At 45.3% G+C, this 18,048-nt stretch overlaps 1 protein-coding gene across 2 annotated transcripts in view; it reads right to left on the bottom strand.

The window, feature by feature from the left end:
* The window catches only part of LOC137428146 (uncharacterized), a 150,058-nt gene that overhangs the window by 10,045 nt on the left and 121,965 nt on the right, over positions 1-18,048 (bottom strand). For both annotated transcript variants that reach the window (XM_078779400.1, XM_078779401.1), the window contains 2 exons: positions 12,121-12,208; positions 2,718-2,826 (listed from right to left, as the gene is read on the bottom strand). In XM_078779400.1, the coding sequence (XP_078635526.1) occupies positions 2,718-2,826; positions 12,121-12,208 (197 nt within the window). The remainder of the gene's footprint in view (positions 1-2,717; positions 2,827-12,120; positions 12,209-18,048) is intronic.

Here is an 18,048-nt window from a genome sequence, read left to right as displayed (position 1 = left end):
CAGAAAATGCAACACCACTAATTTGAAGAGAAAATGTGGAGATAAAAGGTGAGGGAGGTGGGATAGCGAGGCAGGCCGGCTGAGCCTTCTGGTTTGCAAGTAAAGTATGTTTGGTTCTTTCGAATGACAGCCTTGCTTGAGATAATTAAAAAGTTTGAACTCACTGCCCCCATACAATTGCTTTTTTGCGCCATCGGCCATGCAATGAGTTTTTTTTTTTTTTTTGCTTTAACTCAAGCAACAGCCAAATAAATATACCTACCAATAGACTAGCTGACGGTGTGAGAACACAGCTGATGAGAACGGCACAACAAGGCCTCGTCATAACTGCTTACCCAGAGATGGGAAGTCAATTTCACTTGGATGTTCTGGAAAACAATGGCGATTCATCGTGGAGTTCACTTTAAAGCCCCTTTGGGGTCAAAAGAGCTAAGCGCTTCATGCAAGCAAACGTCGGCCAAACTATTCCAGGCCTGAAACGGGCCCGTATCGCTGCCTCATTAAAAAGCAAAGACTCCACCAACTGTAGATTTTGACAGCCGAGCCAAACAGGTTAGGCCATGGACAATGCACCTTGACAAGCTCCAGTTTAAGATTGTTTTTTGAGGTCCAAAATTCAAATCAAGCTATACAGGCAAATTAAACTTTTGAAACAATCTTTGCCATACTTTTGAAAGCTGGTGCAGAATAATCTGCGTTTCATTCTCTTCAAAATTACATTCTCTTCTCATTACGTCCTCTTCATGTGGCTTCGGGTTAGCATGCAGGGTTACGACGGTGCCAGTGATGCAGTGCCCCTGTAGGTTAGAGCAGGAATTTGAAATTTGTTCAGGCGATAACTCCTCTAATCTTGAAGAAGGACATTGTGGGATCTTTAACATATATTTATTTAAAGCCAGCAGACGGCACATGCAGTTTAACGTCTACCAAAGGGACAGCACACACATTGATATGAAACACCAGCATGACAGTTTATAGCTGGGCTGGGATTTGAAGGCTGAACACTTTACATTTTGTATCTCACCGATTGGCCGGATCCTCATCCGGACCTCAAGCAAAATTGATCGGCTTGTTCTCGTCACCTACCAAACCCATCCCCAAAAGTTGTCATAACTTGTCCGCAATTTTTTGAAATATGTGAAATATCGTGTTTGGGCCCCATCTTTCAAAGGTGAAGAATCACTTAAAGAAGTTAAAAATATCGTATCTGGATCTGGATCCTCACCAAAATGGAATAAATTTGTCCTCGTCATACACCCAACGTGTCCCACAAATTTCATCTGAATCCATAACTTTTTGAGTTGAGATGTGCTCCCCACAGAGACAAACAGAGACGGACAGTGAGGTACAAACAGAGACAGACCATACATCAAAATGGCACAAGAGATTTGAAGTAGGAATCCAGGCAACATGATAGCTCGGTGCTCAAATGGGAAAGAACAGGCTATTTCTAACATCTCCGAAGAGATGTACAAATAGATAACTGATAAAGCTGTCAAGAAACTGAGATTATACAGTCGACACATTTATGACTTGCTCCTGCTTGTTAAATCCAAAGGTATTACAAACTAGAGAGTTCATAGAATACCGTGCCCCACAAATTTTTGAGAATGTGGGTCTGCAAGCGGCAAATTTGATTGGTTGAGATGACGTAAAATGCCATAATATTTTATCCAAGTATTGTTAAACGGAATGTTTTTGGAAGCGCCAATAAGGAGATTTGTGTTGTACAGTGTTCAAGTATGTAATTCAATTGAAATAAAATAAATATAAAAAAGCTGTACAGAGAAAAAAAAAAAATTCAGAAATTTACCGCCGTTTATGAGAAATTTACCTCCTTTTACACCACCTTATTACTGCATTAGTTATTTGTGCCTGTGGTTTCCTTTATTTATGACTGCTAAAACAGTAAGTTTCTTGTTTGGAATGATTTTAAATTTTGTTTAACTGCCAGAAAGATTAAAATATTTTTACCTTACTCTGTGTGCATGTGCGCGCGGGACGAGATTCCGTACAATTTGCCAAATTCAAAGACAAAGTTACACTAAACTATAGGTTCATGTTCCGATTCGTGTTCTGCTGTATTCATAATATAAAATTCTAGTGAAATTAAGTTATACCTCGATCGTAAACTGACATTTGAAGATAACCGACGTTCGTTTGTAGATAACCGAGGTTCGTTTGTAGATAACCGTCGCTCGTCTGTCGATAACCGACGTTCATTTGTAACTTTGGTGAAAATCCTATCACTGGTTCACAAGTTATCTTGGTAACAGAACTTTTACCCGACATGTCCTTTGACCTCGTCAACTTGTGATCCCAAAATCGAATCGGTTCATTTTTACATCATAGTACATACTTGATTTCAATTTGATTTAAATCCCTCCAGCCATTCTCAAGTTATCCCGGTAACAAAAACCTATCACGCACGGACAACCCGAAAAGATAATTCTGCCAACAACTTCGTCCATGGAAAAGCACAAGGTTTATAAAGAATCTCATGCTACATAGCTTAGTTGAAGCTCGCAAATTAAATGAAAGAGCTCGTCAGCATTCCGATTCCTAAATACAAACTTTCAAAGTCAAAATACTTTGATTCACCATCCACAGCCTCCACCTCATCGAGAGAGATGACAAACTTATTTGGCACAAGCTTTTCAAAACAGATTATTCATGAGTGCTCCATGATTAAGTTAACATTTTCATAGACTGCTTACCTTGCAGAAACAGCGGCGAAGAAGTCACCTGCATACCGCTTGGTCCAAAAGCATCCTTTTGGTACCTCCGGCGTTGGCCAATCACTTGGTTGCATTTCGGCCTGGTCATCTTGTGGAAAGTCCAAAAAAAATAAATCACGATTTCATTCAAACACAAGTGAAAACGACCATCAACTTTCTTGATAAATGAAAGTCTGCTTTGAACATACCTGGTAGTGAACAACAATTATAAGCAGCAAATGGTGACGTATAACATGCTTGCAACATGTATGAAGCCTCGATCTTGTACACAAAAAAAAAAAAAAAAAAATACAACAAATTGTTAATGGCTCGTTCATTCACTGTACGTGGCTTTTGGTTCCTTCATTTTCAAGTGTACGTGGATGTGCCTCCAATACAGTACCCACTAAAGGAGGCCAATGATAGACATTTTTACAAGGGTACTGATGCCAACTGCCCTGGGCGTTGAGAGGGGGGACCAGGTCGGGAGGGTGGGGGGAGGAGGGGCGTGGGGGCGGAATGCTGCCAACGGCCAAGGTCCGTTGAGGGGCCCGAGCTTCTCCTGTAATTTTTTTTTCAACAACACAGTGAAACCCCTCATTCGGCTCATCCTCATTTCCTAATCATTACATTTAAACCCAGAAGCTGATTTTGCTTTCCTTGCCGGCTTTCTTGGTGGAAACGAAACATTTACCTGTTAATGGTAGTTTCAAACTTTACAAAAAATGGTTATTAACCAGAAATATGCGTTACAAATAAATGCGTTTGTATCCTTTGTCCAAAAAAAAATATCAACAATCTTCTCACATTTTTTTTGCCAATCTTATGGAGAAATATTGTTCAACAGTCGAAAGTGCCAATTGACTCAATTGGTCCAAACGTCCCACAATCTCCTTTATTTTCAATCACACTGATAAATAAAAGTGACCATTTGTTTAAAAAGTTTTTTGTCTTTCATGAAAGAAAGTTCCTTAAAAAGTAATAAAAGAGGTGGGGGTACGGGCCCCGAGGTTGTTTGCCTGGCCCGTGCTGGCTCTCAACTCACCTGCAATTGCCAACTCATTGTGTAAAAATAACATGGGATCTTTAATGCCCATCAACAATCGTTAACGCGCTGGCTGACTGCTCCTGAGATTAACATCCAAATCAATGGATGGCCAACTCAATGACGCAACACGCTGCCCACAAGGAGGATGAGTTTATATCATCGGGCCAGGGTTCAAACAAAAGACAGCTCACACTCTGGAAAAGTACTCTTTACCAAAGATGGGAGACTCCTTGTTTTATTGGCTGATACAGACCATTTCCCCCACTTAATGTTCAGATTTATGCCAACAGCCACAATAAAACAAAAGGGCGAATCAACTTCAGATCAATAATATTGCTTTGAAGGGCCGATGCGCAAAAGGTCTTTTCACCTTCATTCCCCCATGGTGGTAGACAGATCAAAATGGAATTATCTGCCATGGTGGCCCAGAATATGAAAACTGGCACTCGAGACTCGGGCCAACCAGAGCCGAGGGCCATACTGTCCAGGCCCACCAGAACTGGCACCCATACAATCCATCCCAGCCCACCAAAAAACAGCGCCCGCATTGCTCAGACCCATCAAAACCAGCACCGCGTGTGGCCCAGGCCCACCAAAACAGGAGCCTGTGAGACCCGGGCCAAATATATCTGGTGAGCACAGCCCAGCACCACCAGAACCGGAACTCCTTCCTTGGCACACCTGAGCTCCTCACCACATACAAGGCTTTCATCCGCAGCTCAATGGAATACTGCTCTCCCCTCTGTGCTGGTGCTCCTGCCTCACACCTAGCTCGCCTTCACGCTGTTGAAACCAAAGCATTCAGAATCATTGGAATCTCCCGCGATGAAGCTAACTCCAAGGGCCTCTCACTCACTCACCGCAGGCAGGTTGGTGGTCTTTCCGTCTTCTACCGACTCCTCTCTGGCCTTGCCCCCCCAGCTCTCTCTGGGCTCTGTCCCGCAAATATTCCTACAGGTCGCACAAGATCTGCCTGCAACCCTCTTATGGTTAAACTGCCAAAATCAAGACTCTCTGCTCACCTTCACTCCTTCATTCCTCTTTTCTCCCGCCTCTGGAACAAACTCCCTCACTCTCTTCAATCCCACTCCACCCTCCAAGTCTTTAAAACAGCTGTTCACCACCATCTCTTATCTTCCCCCATCCAAAACCTTGATCTTTTCTACCCCCGCTAATTTCACCCCAATTCCACTTTTTTGAAATACCAACTTCTGTCCAGGAAGTCCTTGGTGTCCTTGTGTTTTATACTTCTCCCTCCCTCCCTCCCTCCCACCCCCCCCCCTTCCCATGCCTCCTCCCCCCATGCCCTCTCCCTTCCACACATCTCCCTGCTCTCGGATGTTGTGTTTGTGTGCTTCCCCTTCTCTCCCCATCTTGTCTTCCGCTCCCTCTTTTTGGGTATTTTGTTTGTCTGGTTGATTTGTTTGTGAAGTAAATGTCAGCTCTTTCACGAGCCTCGATTCAGTATACAACAAAAAAAAAACAAAAAAAAAAAAAAACACATGGCCAGGCCAAACGAACATTGGTTTTGGTTTTGGTGGGCCGCCGTCGTCGTATGGTACCAGTCGTTGCATGGCCCGGACCCACCAAAATCAGCACCCGTGTGGCCTGGGCCCATCCAAACCAGCACACACTGTATAACCCGGACACAATAGAACCGCCGCCAATGAACACTGGCCAAAAAAGAACACCGACGTCCACCAAAACTAGCACCCGGATGAACCCGACCAATCAAAACCAGAGTCCGCATGGCCCAGACCCATAAAAACCAGCACCCACCACCCACCAAAACCAGGGCTTGCACAGCCTGGATCCACAAACCGATGTCCATGTGGCCTGCGCACACAAAAACAAGCATCCGCATCGCCCAGGTATACTAAAACTGGCAACCACGCAGCCCCCATGCCAACCAAAACCAGCGCCAGAGCGCCTGCATGGCCCAAGGCCTATCAAAGCTGGTGCCACTATGGCACAGACACACCAAACCTGTGCCCAATGGCCCAGGCACACCAAAACCAACACCAACATGGCCCGGGCCCACCAAACCTGGTATACGTACGGGCATCAGTGGCGGATTAACGCACGGACACACTGGGCACGTGCCCAGGGCCCCCCCAATTCCATGAGGTCATGTAACCAATGCAAACCGAGATCATGAGAGATCACCAATTGTGGTTCATAATCTTTCGAGATGATAGGGTCTTACTTTGGGGTCTTACTTTTCTGACGAAACATATCACTTTGTGAGTGATGATAAACAAAGGATAAAGGGAATGTTCCAACTCGAGGAAAGAAAGCATTGTCTCGTGATGAATCCATTAAAAAACGTTTTTCTTTGATGTTTAATTCGACAGGACGATTAGAAAATTAGGGAGTGAAGTTAGTATTAGTAGAAAAAGCAGGTTAAGTGGAATAATAACTCGTTTAATGTGTACAGAATGTAACAATAATCACAATAAAAATTGTATAATTTCTAATGTTAATACATATCGATATTGTTTATCAAATCTACACTATAATATTGCTATGGTTTTGAGATTTGTACAGTAAACTCAATAAAGGTTCAAGGTTTTCCCCCCATAGATAGTCACATGTGCAACATATGTAGCCTCATTTGTAGTATAGTTATGTCTTAGTATATGCGAGAGTAGGCCCCTTCCAGTGTTAATCCTGCGTTGTGTAAAGACAGGAGGATAGGCCCTACTTCTACAAACCATTCCATGTCCATAGGCTCGATCCATTGCAGCTAAAAAGCCCTGGTTGTGTTGGGCGCGAGTTAACACGAGGTAGGCCTCGGAAGGTGGAGGAGGGTTGAGGTCGGCGCAGCGGCGAGGCGATGACGGTAAGCATGAGTCACCAATCAGGGCTCACAGCGTGTGGCTGCAGCACTGCGTCACAGGGCGTGGTTGGAACATCGATCGGGCTAAGAGGGTTGGCAATAAAACCGATTGCGCGAAGCCCCCCACATGAGTTGAGTTCTCAGTTATGAGAAGGGAGAGGCGCTCGTCAAGTTATGAGAAGGGAGAGGCGCTCGTCAAGTTATGAGAAGGGAGAGGCGCTTGAAAGGACTGGCAGAGGAGAGAGAGGACGCGCTTGAAGAGGATCACTCGCACTGTATGAACTTGGTTACGAGGGATACGTGGGCGCAGCCAGGGCGTTGATAACTTGCGCGGTTCAGCCAAAGCGAGTGAACGCGGCTGAATAACCGCCAGCCGCGCGAAGTCCGCCCTCTACCGTTCGCCCCGAGATTACCCGTTTGTTCGAGCGACACGATAGGAGTTCCTGCCTTCGCCTACCTCCATCTCCGCGGGACGTGCCGGGGACCGTGGAGAGCCGGACGGGGCCGATCCTGGACGAACACCGCGGCGCTGGAGAACTCCTGCCCATCTGCAATCCCGGTGTGAGTGTGTCAGACGGGCCCGTTGTCTTTGGGTAGTAAGAATAAGACTGTATAAGGATTTCCGTTTCTCTTCGTCCTGTACTGTATATACGTGCCATAATAATTAAATCAATCTGTTCTTTCTTTCTTCCTTATTCGATAGTCTTTGTGATTTCTCCATTGACTAAGCGTGGCACGAGTAAAACCGCTTGAATCGGGGTCCATTAATTATAACTGCGCGGATCACGTGTACGCAAACCGCTCAGCGTATTACCATCACACGTGATTCGTGCAAGGCTTATTTCCTCGCTTCCAGGGCAGCGCTAGTACTTAGGTACGAGCGAATTTGGTCCCGAAACCCTATTTGGCGCTGTCCGGAAGGAACGTAATAGGTCTCGGGTCGCGCCAGGTCAGTAAAGACAAGGGGATTAATCCCCCCTTGATAAGGGGAGAAAGCCGGCGACAGATCCGCAACAATATATTGTACGATCACAAAACACCCCTCATTAGTAAATGGACCAATCCTTGCGCATGGTGGAACGTTATGGTTTGTAAAATCAGAGCACCTGTCCTGAGAATGAAACGAAACAAACTACTCCAGTGGTGCTGAAAAGCGAAACGTAGCTAAATTAGAACAGCATTCGGTAGAGAGCATACCTCCAGCAGGTGAACAGTTTATGTTTTATTCTATCGGACACTGACAGGTCGGATCTGGATCCGACTGGAACCAATATGTAACCTGCTTGTTCTTGTCATTTAGCCAACTCATCACCAAGTTTTGTTATAATCCATCGACAACGCTTTGAGATATCATATGCTATATATCGTTTTGGCACCATAATCACTTTAAAAATTGTAAAAAATTCTCGCACCTGGATTCGTATCTTCACCAAAATTGAATTAGTTCTTCCTGGTCACACCCCCAACTCACCCACCAGTTTCATTCGAATCAGTCCACAACATTTTGAGATATCGTGCTGTATATCGTTTTTTGCCCCCATCTCTCAATGGTGAAAAATCACTGAGAAAATTCTCAGATCCAGATTCAGATCTGAATCTTCACCAAAATCTAATCATTTCGTCCTTGTCGCATACCCAACCTCTCCACCAAACTTCATCCGAATCCATCCACAACTTTTTGAGATGTCCTGTTCACAAACAGATAAACAAACAGGGGTGAAAACATGATCTCCATCCACCTTCAGTTGTGGAGGAAACAAAAGGCGAAAAGGGTTGAAAATCACCCGAAATTAACTTTTGTCATTACCCAAGCTAAAGAATCAGAAAAGGGTCTTATGTCTGTCTAGCTCATCTTGGTGTGTTCAGTTACCAATCAGCTCGCTATCACTTGCCAAGCCAGACGATCCTTACCAATGGTTTTGTTGGAGTGCTTGATTAAGTTATTAAACCATTTGGCGAGCACTCTCCAATAAACATTTTGTTCTTCCATAAACGTCGTCTATGTATACAAAAACAAATAAAAAAGACGCTGTGCAGAGCATGATACTTGAAATATACACCTCCAATGTCCCCCAAAAAGTCATCATGGAGACATCAAATTGTCCATTTCAGCAAGATTAAAATTGACAATCTTAATCATCGCTCATTGAATTTCAGATGAAAATTGATGATTTGGAAGTTTGACCTTGAGTTGACCTTTAGCCTTTTGACCTTAAAATAGTTGGTTTCCCAATTCAGTGATGTACTATGCAATGGCTTTTTAATGTTCAAGTTCATCAGATGAAATGTAGTGGTTTGAGAGGGTCATCAACCAGTGTGGCAGCTACATTCAAGTGTAAGGTGTGCACAGAGGGAGCTGCAGATGGAGGAAATGTTGAGTTGGATCTTGGAGACGGCATGAAGCTGGAAGGTGTGAAAACATTTTGTTACCGAGGAGACATGTTGAATGGAGAAGGTGAATCAGACTCAGCAACGGTTGCTAGAGTGAGATGTGCATGGAAGAAGTTTCGGGAACTGAGTGGCGTGCTGATGAGGAGGGGAGTGTCGTTAAAGCTGAAGGGAAAGGTGTATGCTGCATGTGTGAGAAGTGTTATGATTTATGGGAGCGAGACATGGGTAATGAACGTAGAGCAGCAATGAAGGCTGGAAAGGGTGGAAATGCGAATGGTTCGACGGCTGTGCGGAGTATCGTTGAGAGAGAGGAAGACAAATGATGAATTGCGAAAGATGATGGGAATAGAGCCTGTGATGGATGCTGTGAAGAGAAACAGTTTGAGATGGTTTGGTCATGTGTTGAGGAAGGATGAAAGTGACTGGTTGAGAAGAGTGATGGAAATGAATGTAGAAGGAAGTAGAGGACGGGGAAGACCGAGAAAGACTTGGCTAAAGATGGTGGAAGAAGAAATGCGGGCAAAGGGGTTAACAAGGAGAGATGCAGAAAATATGGCAAGATGGAGAAGATTGTCATGGGGACCGCAAGGCTAACCCCCGCTCTTGCAGGAAAAATGGCCTTAAAATGCCTGTTGTTGTTTTGTTGTTTAATCAGATGAAAATTGATGATTTTTCAGATGAAAAATGACAATTTTAGAAATTTGACTTCAAGATGACATTTGACCTAAAATATCAATAGGCTTCTCCGTTGTGACTACATCTACAACTTGGTAGTTTCATGACGATTAGTTTAGAATTGTGACTTGTGGGAAACTGACATACAAACAGACAAACAATAAATCTGTCATGCATAGTAAATTTCCTACGATACTTGCGAAATCCCTTAAATAAGTTGTTGTCCTTTGGCTGATGTTGACCTTTTGGCATATGTTGGAGTCAAAAAATAATTGGTTAGTGAATTAATTGTCCTGAGATGCAAATCCTTTTCAAATTTCAAGTGAATCGGATGAAAATTTAGCATTTTAGAAATTTGACAAAATTGTTGACCTTGGGTCTATCCTCACCTTTTGACCTTTTGCTCTCAAAATCAATAGGATTTTTCCTTATGGCCAACTCTACCATTTGGTGAAGTTTCGTAAATATTGGTTTGAAATTGTGACCTGTAGGTAAATGAAATACAAACAGACATACGGACAGACAAACACAGACAGAATAACGCACAAGATAAACCAATGTACTTGAAAAATCTTCAATTTCAGGATGTCAATTTGTTTTATACCGTGTGTATATTTGTTTTATACCATGTACCCCCCCCCCCCCACCCCCAGCCCTCTCCCTTCCACAGATCTCCCGATGTCACTGTTCTCTACTGTTGTGCTTGTGTGAATCCCTCTCTCTTCCCATCTCGTCTCCCAGTCCCTTTATTATATGTTTTATATGTCTGTTTATGTTTTTTGTGTTTAATGTGCTAGCTCCTACACGAGCCTCGATCTTGTATACAAAAAAAAAGAAGAAAAAAAAAAGTAATAAAAACTTGGTAATGAACACACCAATGAAAGTGCTGGGATGTGTTCATTACCAATCAGCTAGTCCTAGTCCTAGTAGATGCACCTAGTCCTAGTGTATCCTTTATTAACTCGGTGTAACATTGAATGGAGTCGATGTATTACAGTATTAATACATTTTGTTGTGTTCGTGTTTTTGGGGGATATTTTGGGTCGAAATATTTTTGTGCCCAGGGCCCCAAAAATGTTAATCCGCCTCTGCGCACGGTATGGACCCATGACATCTGGCGCCTGTGAGACGAGGGTCAACCAGAACCAGCGCCTGCAAGACCCAGAGCCAACATAGCCAGAGCTAACAAACATTGGTATCCATACAGCAACACACAATCAAAACCAGTGGCTGCATGGCCTGGACCCAACAATACCACTGCTCACGCAGCCACAACCCACCAAAACATGTCAGCGTGGCCCAGACCCCCACCAAAAACGGGAGGCTGCAAGGCCAAGAGACCCGCAAAAACGGCACCCACACCCATCAAAAACAGTGCTTGTGCAGTCTGAAATCACCAAACCCCGTGCAGCCTGAAATCACCAAACCCATGGCCCAGGCCCACCAAAACTGGGGCATGTATAACCAAGGCCCCTCAAAACTGGTGCATGTATAACCAAGGCCCCTCAAAACTGGTGCATGTATGGCCAAGACCCCTCAAAACTGGTGCATGTATGGCCAAGACCCCTCAAAACTGGAGCCACATATGTACCTTTGAGTGGGTCCCACACTTCATTAGTATGCAATCAGCATGGACCAAAACTACTGCACCACAATTATAAGGAAACCATACAAAACACAAATCTTTAATCCTCTATACTTTCAAGCATTAACCACAGCTGTAGAATGCGATAAAGGAGTAAAAAGGATTTTAAAAATTTCCCATCAATAATAATGCACATTTTAAAATCTGGTTGTAGGTGAGTATAAACAAATAATGCAGGCAACGGAGTCGTCGGGTCGATGTGGATATGTCCCAAACGCATCAGCACAGCAACGATATAATTAATAAGATTACGAGATCCTGTAAACAATGTTCCTTTCCACGAAACAGGCAGAGCCAATTACTTTGTGCACAAACACATTCTTATAGATAATTTCGAAACTGCAAAAGAGGGGAAAAGCAAAAAAACGAAAACATGTGCATTCAGTATGCATATTATCAACACCGCAGCCTTGTCTGTGCAGTGCAGTTTTACAAAGAACATCGTTTGCAGAGTTTTAACCAAGCATACATTTAGTATATTTGTATTATGGCACAATAGGTTAGGCGGAAGAAAGTTGCAAAGCCTGCAATAAAATGCATTTGGGAAATCCCACATGAATTTCAGTACAAATATCATGCACTTCCATCCTCCGTTGATGACTCAAAAAGAATCGTTGAGTGATTGTGGTGCAGAGAGGAGTAAAGCAGTTTACATTAGCAAAAAAAAATTCTGCAGGAAAAATATATCCCACGCTTCCACAAACATGTTTCATGTCATCAACACCCTGTCAAAAGCTCTCGGCGCCCTTCCCGTTTCCAGGAACTTGGGCTGCTCGTCATTAGAAAGGTTTGCAACGAGAAATACCTGTTTTCCACTTCTCCGAAGGGGTAAATGCACCGCCTCGCATGCAGATGATGAACCGGAGCTCTGACCCTCATCAGATGATGATCGCCTGGTCGCACAGAAAAGGGCAGGAGGCTGGCAACGTCAATAAGTTCTGTTTAAAATCCGGAAGGAATAAAGTTTTGCATGCTATCCTTAGCCTGCACTACAAAGTGAGTGGCTGAAGATTAAGACGGTACCCGTCCGTGTAGGTAAGGTCTCTCCGGAAATCAATTTACAGCCCGATAAGGTTTTCTTCCAAAAGTACAGTAACCAAGCAAGAGGGCAGGAGGGTTAAGCAAAGAATCGTGACATAAATGCAATTTCGGATTACAAAAGCCAAAACCCAATTAAAAGCGACAAAGCTGACTTACAACCACGATGCAGTAAATGATTCTTGTAACGGGAATGATGGGAGACAAGCAGCGGCAAAAAGCAATTTGGATTGCATGATAGAGCTTGCATTCAGCACCGGATAATCCTCAAATACATGTTTACTTGGTTTTTGGCCAACAAGAATTACAGTCCAATGAAATGAGATACACCAATCTCCTGGAAATAAAATTTGATCGCAAATAAAAAATCTGCTCAAAAAACAACAACTCATTATTAGGGTTAATTGGTGAAGTGGGAGGAAGGGGAAGTGGAACATGATCGGTTTGTTTATCTCGGTTAAATAGTAACAAGGTTAACTCGTCAATATCATGTGTCAACAGAAACACGCCTCGTTAGTTTCCGCAAGTATCTTGCATTTCCAAAACGAATAGTTGCTGAAAATTAACCAAGGAGATTACTATAATGCAATTTCAATTGGAACCAACAATGGCGAAAGTAAACAAGCAAATAACAACCTTCCAAGCAAGTCAATGTTCCATTTGATTAAAAAAAAAAAACCCAAAGATCAGTTCATACGCTCATGATGTTAACTACATACAAGAGCAAAGAATACACTTGTATTTTCTGGCCTTTCTCCTATTTATACAGATGTTCAATCTCGTATCAAACTCTAATTAATCCTATTTGCCTCCTCTCAAGTTACACAGGGTTTGTTTTTTTTGTTTTGCAATTTTCACCCTTGCCATGCTGCTGTGCACTATGTGTTAAAAAAAGGAGAAAGTGGACCTGTAAGTAAAATAATCTCCCCACGCGGCATGCCCTCGCCCCCCCCCCCCCACCCCGCCATCCTCGTACCCTCCGCCGTGCGTCTCGCTCCCACACTCCCCTCCGCCGAGCGTCATGCTCCCGCACTACCCTCCGTCGAGCGTCGCGCTCCCCCCTCCGTCGAGCGTCCCGCTCCCGCACTCCCCTCCGCAGAGCGTCCCGCACTCCCCTCCGCCGAGCGTCCCGCTCCCGCACTCCCCTCCGCCGAGCGTCCCGCTCCCGGACTCCCCTCCGCCGAGCGTCCTGCTCCCGGACTCCCCTCCGCCGAGCGTCCCGCTCCCGGACTCCCCTCCGCCGAGCGTCCCGCCCCCGCACTCCCCTCCGTCGAGCGTCGCGCTCCCCCCTCCATCGAGCGTCCCGCTCCCGCACTCCCCTCCGCCGAGCGTCACGCTCCCGCACTCCCCTCCGCAAAGCGTCCCGCACTCCCCTCCGCCGAGTGTCCCGCACTCCCCTCCGCCGAGCGTCCCGCTCCCGCACTCCCCTCCGCCGAGCGTCCCGCTCCCGCACTCCCCTCCGCCGAGCGTCCCGCTCCCGCACTCCCCTCCGCCGAGCGTCCCGCACTCCCCTCCGCCGAGCGTCCCACTCCCGCACTCCCCTCCGCCGAGCGTCCCGCTCCCGCACTCCCCTCCGCCGAGCGTCCCGCTCCCGCACTCCCCTCCGCCGAGCGTCCCGCTCCCGCACTCCCCTCCGCCGAGCGTCCCGCTCCCGGACTCCCCTCCGCCGAGCGTCCCGCTCCCGCACTCCCCTCCGCCGAACGTCCCGCTCCCGCACTCCCCTCCACCGAGCGTCCCGCTCCCGCACTCCCCTCCGCCAAGCGTTCCGCTCCCACACTCCCCTCTGCCGAGTGTCCCGCTCCCGCATTCCCCTCCAGTAAGTATCTCGCTCCAACCCTCCCCATCCCCATCCCCTTCACCGAGCATCCTACTACCACCCTGTGTCATTCGCCGTTTGACCTTTCAACCCAAAATCTTATCTGTTCATCTTTACATTACAGCCCATACTTGTGCCAGGTTTGGTTGAAATGCCTTCAGCGTTTCCCAAGTTAACATAGTAATGAAATTAAAGAGGTAAACCCCGATAAGACAGACAACGAACACAAAAACAAGGCCACTGGTCTGAAGCTGCAGATATTTCCACACATTTCCACAAATAAATCCATGATTAAAGAAATGGCTTATTTTTATTAGCACATCCCTTTAATACTCGCTGCATGGTCCTGCAGAATCCTTGCTAATAATGAAAAATCTGACATTAATTCTGAGGATTTAGGCCCAATAATGCAAATGTCAGGCTGACAAGGATGGCTTAGACTTTAGAGGTACAGTCGTGGCCAAAAGTATTGGCACCCTTGCACGTTTTTCAAATAACTCACAATTTTCTCGAAAAATAAGTTGAAATTGGCAAAAGTATTTGGTCTCCACAATTTTTTCTTTTTTGAAAAAGATCGAGGCTCGTGAAAGAGCTAACATTAATCACACAAAAAGTCAAACCGACACAAAGCGACATATAAAACACAAAAATAAGGGGAGCGGTAGACAAGATGGGGAGAGAGGGGGAAGGACACAAACACAACATTTGAGAGCAGGGACATTGAGAACTGTGGGAGGGAGAGGGCTTGGAGGGAGGTGGGAGAGGTATAAAACATATGGACACTGCAAGGACTTCCAGGAAAGAAGTTGGAATTTCAAAAAAGTGTATCTGGGGTGAATTAGAGGGGGTAGAAAAGATCAAGGTTTTAGATGGGGGAAGATAAGAGATGGTGGTGAACAGCTGTTTTAAAGACCTGGAGGGAGGAGTGGGATTGAAGGGAGTGGGGGAGTTTGTTCCAGAGGCGGGAAAAAGGGGAATGAAAGAGTGAAGGTGAGCAGAGAGCCTAGATTTTGGCAGTTTAACCATAAGAGGGTTGCTGGCAGATCTTGTGCGACCTGAAGGAATATTGGGGGGACAGAGCACAGAGAGAGCTGGGGGAGCAAGGCCAGAGAGGAGACGGTAGAAAACAGAAAGACCACCAACCTGCCTGCGGTGAGTGAGTGAAAGGCCCTCGGAGTTGGCTTCATCGCAGGAGATTCCAATGATTCTGAAAGCTTTGGCTTCAACAGCGTGAAGCTTAGCTAGGTGTAAGGCAGGAGCACTGGCCCAGAGGGGGGGGAACAGTATTCCATTGAGCTGCGGTTGAAAGCCTTGTATGTGGTGAGGAGCTCAGGTGTGCCAAGGAAGGACTTCGCACGACGGAGGATGCCCAGTCGGCGACTGGCTTTGGAGGCCAACTTGGAAATGTGGTTTTCCCAAGAAAGATCATGGCAGATAGTGAGACCCAAAAGCTTGAGCGACAGAACTTCTTGGAGAGGATTGTTGAGAAAGTAGATGGGAGGGTTTTCCAGTTGGTCTTTTCAGAGAGACATAGTAAGAGTGTGAGATTTGTCAGGATTGAAAGACATGTTCCACTTGTTTTACCAGTCTGTGATTTTGTCCAGGTCTGCAGAGAGTGAGGAGGCTGCGGGCTGCCGATCTGAGGGATGAAGAATGGAGCGGCAGAGAGTGGAGTCATCAGCAAAGAGATAGAGAGGATTTTCCAGAGAGTCGGAGAGATCAGATCATTGATTAAGACCAGAAAAAGCACAGGGCCCAGAACACTACCTTGGGGAACTCCAGCCAGAACAGGCAGGGGCGATGAGAGAAATCCATTCAGGGCCACACGATGACTATGACCAGAGAGGAAGTCCGCAAGCCAAGCGTGGAGATTTCCGTGGATACCATAGGAGGAAAGTTTGGTGAGCAGAGCTGGGTGCCAGACCGTATCGAAGGCACGTGATATGTCGAGGGAGACAGCTCTGATTTCCTGTTTGGCATTGAGGACCTCCATCCATTGTTGAGACAGCAGAAGCAACATGTCCAGAGTAGAATGACATGGTCTGAATCCAAATTGATGATCGGAGATCAAGCCATTGGAGAAGAGGAAGGATTTGATATCCGAAGCAATGATGGATTCCATGACTTTGCTGATAATTGGGAGCAGGCTGATTGGTCTGTAATTGCAAGGATCTGTTTTGCACCTTTTTTGTGTAAAGCGGTAATGTTTGCTGATTTCCAAGATGCTGGTAGATGACCTTGAGCAAAAGAGAGGGTGAAAAGAACAGAGAGAGGGTGAGATAGAGCGGCAGAGCAGGATTTTATGACCCTTTATTTTTTCTTTTTTTCAGAAATCTTTATTTTTTATTTCATTTCAGAATTTCTTATTTCACTGTTAATATTACAGAAACTTTGATTTTGATTCAGAACTTAATATATCCTTTCAAATCAGAAAATATTGCATTGGCAATGGCATTGCCAAAATTATTGACACCCCAGACTTAATATTTGGCAGCACAGGCTTTGGACAAAATAACTGCAGTCATGCGCTTCCTATAGCCATGAATGAGCTTCCGACACCTCTCTCCTGGCAGTTTGGCCCACACACTTCTTGTGCAAACTGCTCCAGTTCTCCCAGATTTGAAAGGTGCCATCTCTCAACTGCTGTTTTCAGATCTCCTCACAGGTGTTCAATGGCATTTAGATCTGGACTCATTGCTGGCTACTTCAGAACAGTCCAGCGATTTGTCTTGAACCATTCCTGGGTACTTTTTGATGGTGTGTTTGGGGTCATTGTCCTGCTACAAGACCCAAGACCTTTGACGGAGACCCAGCTTTCTGACACTGGGTTGAACATTGTGCTCCAAAATGCCTTGGTCATCTCCTGATTTCATGATGCCATGCACACATTCAAGGTACCCAGTGCCAAAGACAGCACAGCAACCCAAAAACCTCACTGAACCTCCTCCATGTTTGACTGGAGGGAAGGTGTTCTTTTCTTTGAAGGCTTCATTTTGTTTTTCTGTAAACATAGAGATGATCTGCTTTACAAAATATCTCTAATTTAGTCTCATCTGTCCACAGGACATTCTCCCAGAAGAATTTGGGTTTGTGTAGGTGTGTTTTGGAAAACTCCAGTCAGGCTTTCTTCTCTCTCTCCTTTTCTTCTCTTCTCTTCTCTTCTCTTCTCTTCTCTTCTCCTCTCCTCTCCTCTCTTCTCCTCTCCTCTCCTCTCTTCTCCTCTCCTCTCAGCAGTGGGGTCCTCCTGGGTCTCCTATCATACAATCGCCTTTCTTTGAGTTGTCGACGGATGGTGAGAGTTGAAACTGGCGTACCTTGCATCTAAAGGTCAGCTTGAATCTATTTCGCAGTTGATCGAGGTGCTTTCTCCACCATTCAAACAATCCTTCGCTGCAATCTTCGCTCAAGTTTTCTCTTGCAGCCGCGTCCAGGAAGGTTGGCTGCCGTGCCTTGGGCCTTAAACTTCCTGATAACATTGTATACGGTGGACACAGGGACATCAAGGTCTCTGGAGATAGACTTGTAGCTTTGAGATTGTCCATGCTTGGCTACAATTTTGTCTGACCTCCTCAGACAATTCTCTGTTTTTCTTTTTCTCCATGCTCATTGCGGTACACACAGTGACATAAAACAGCAGAATGACTCCTTTTCTCTATTCAAAATGGTTGAATGAGTGATTTTTATATCGGAGGCACCTGCAACTCACCACGGGTGAGTTCAATTCCAAAGTAAAGGAGAATCACCTGCTTGAAATCAAATTACTTCTCACAACTTCTAAAAGGTGCCAATAATATTGTCCGGGCCATTTTGTGATTTCTGTGTGCGATAAGCTAAGATTTAGTAATTTTTCAGCTTTTTTTGTTTTATTCCACTACAAAC

This window comes from Myxine glutinosa, chromosome 5 (genome assembly GCF_964187855.1).
Source record: "Myxine glutinosa chromosome 5, kmMyxGlut1.1, whole genome shotgun sequence".
NCBI classification, from domain to species: domain Eukaryota; kingdom Metazoa; phylum Chordata; class Myxini; order Myxiniformes; family Myxinidae; genus Myxine; species Myxine glutinosa.
This window is presented reverse-complemented; position numbering and strand designations above follow the sequence as displayed.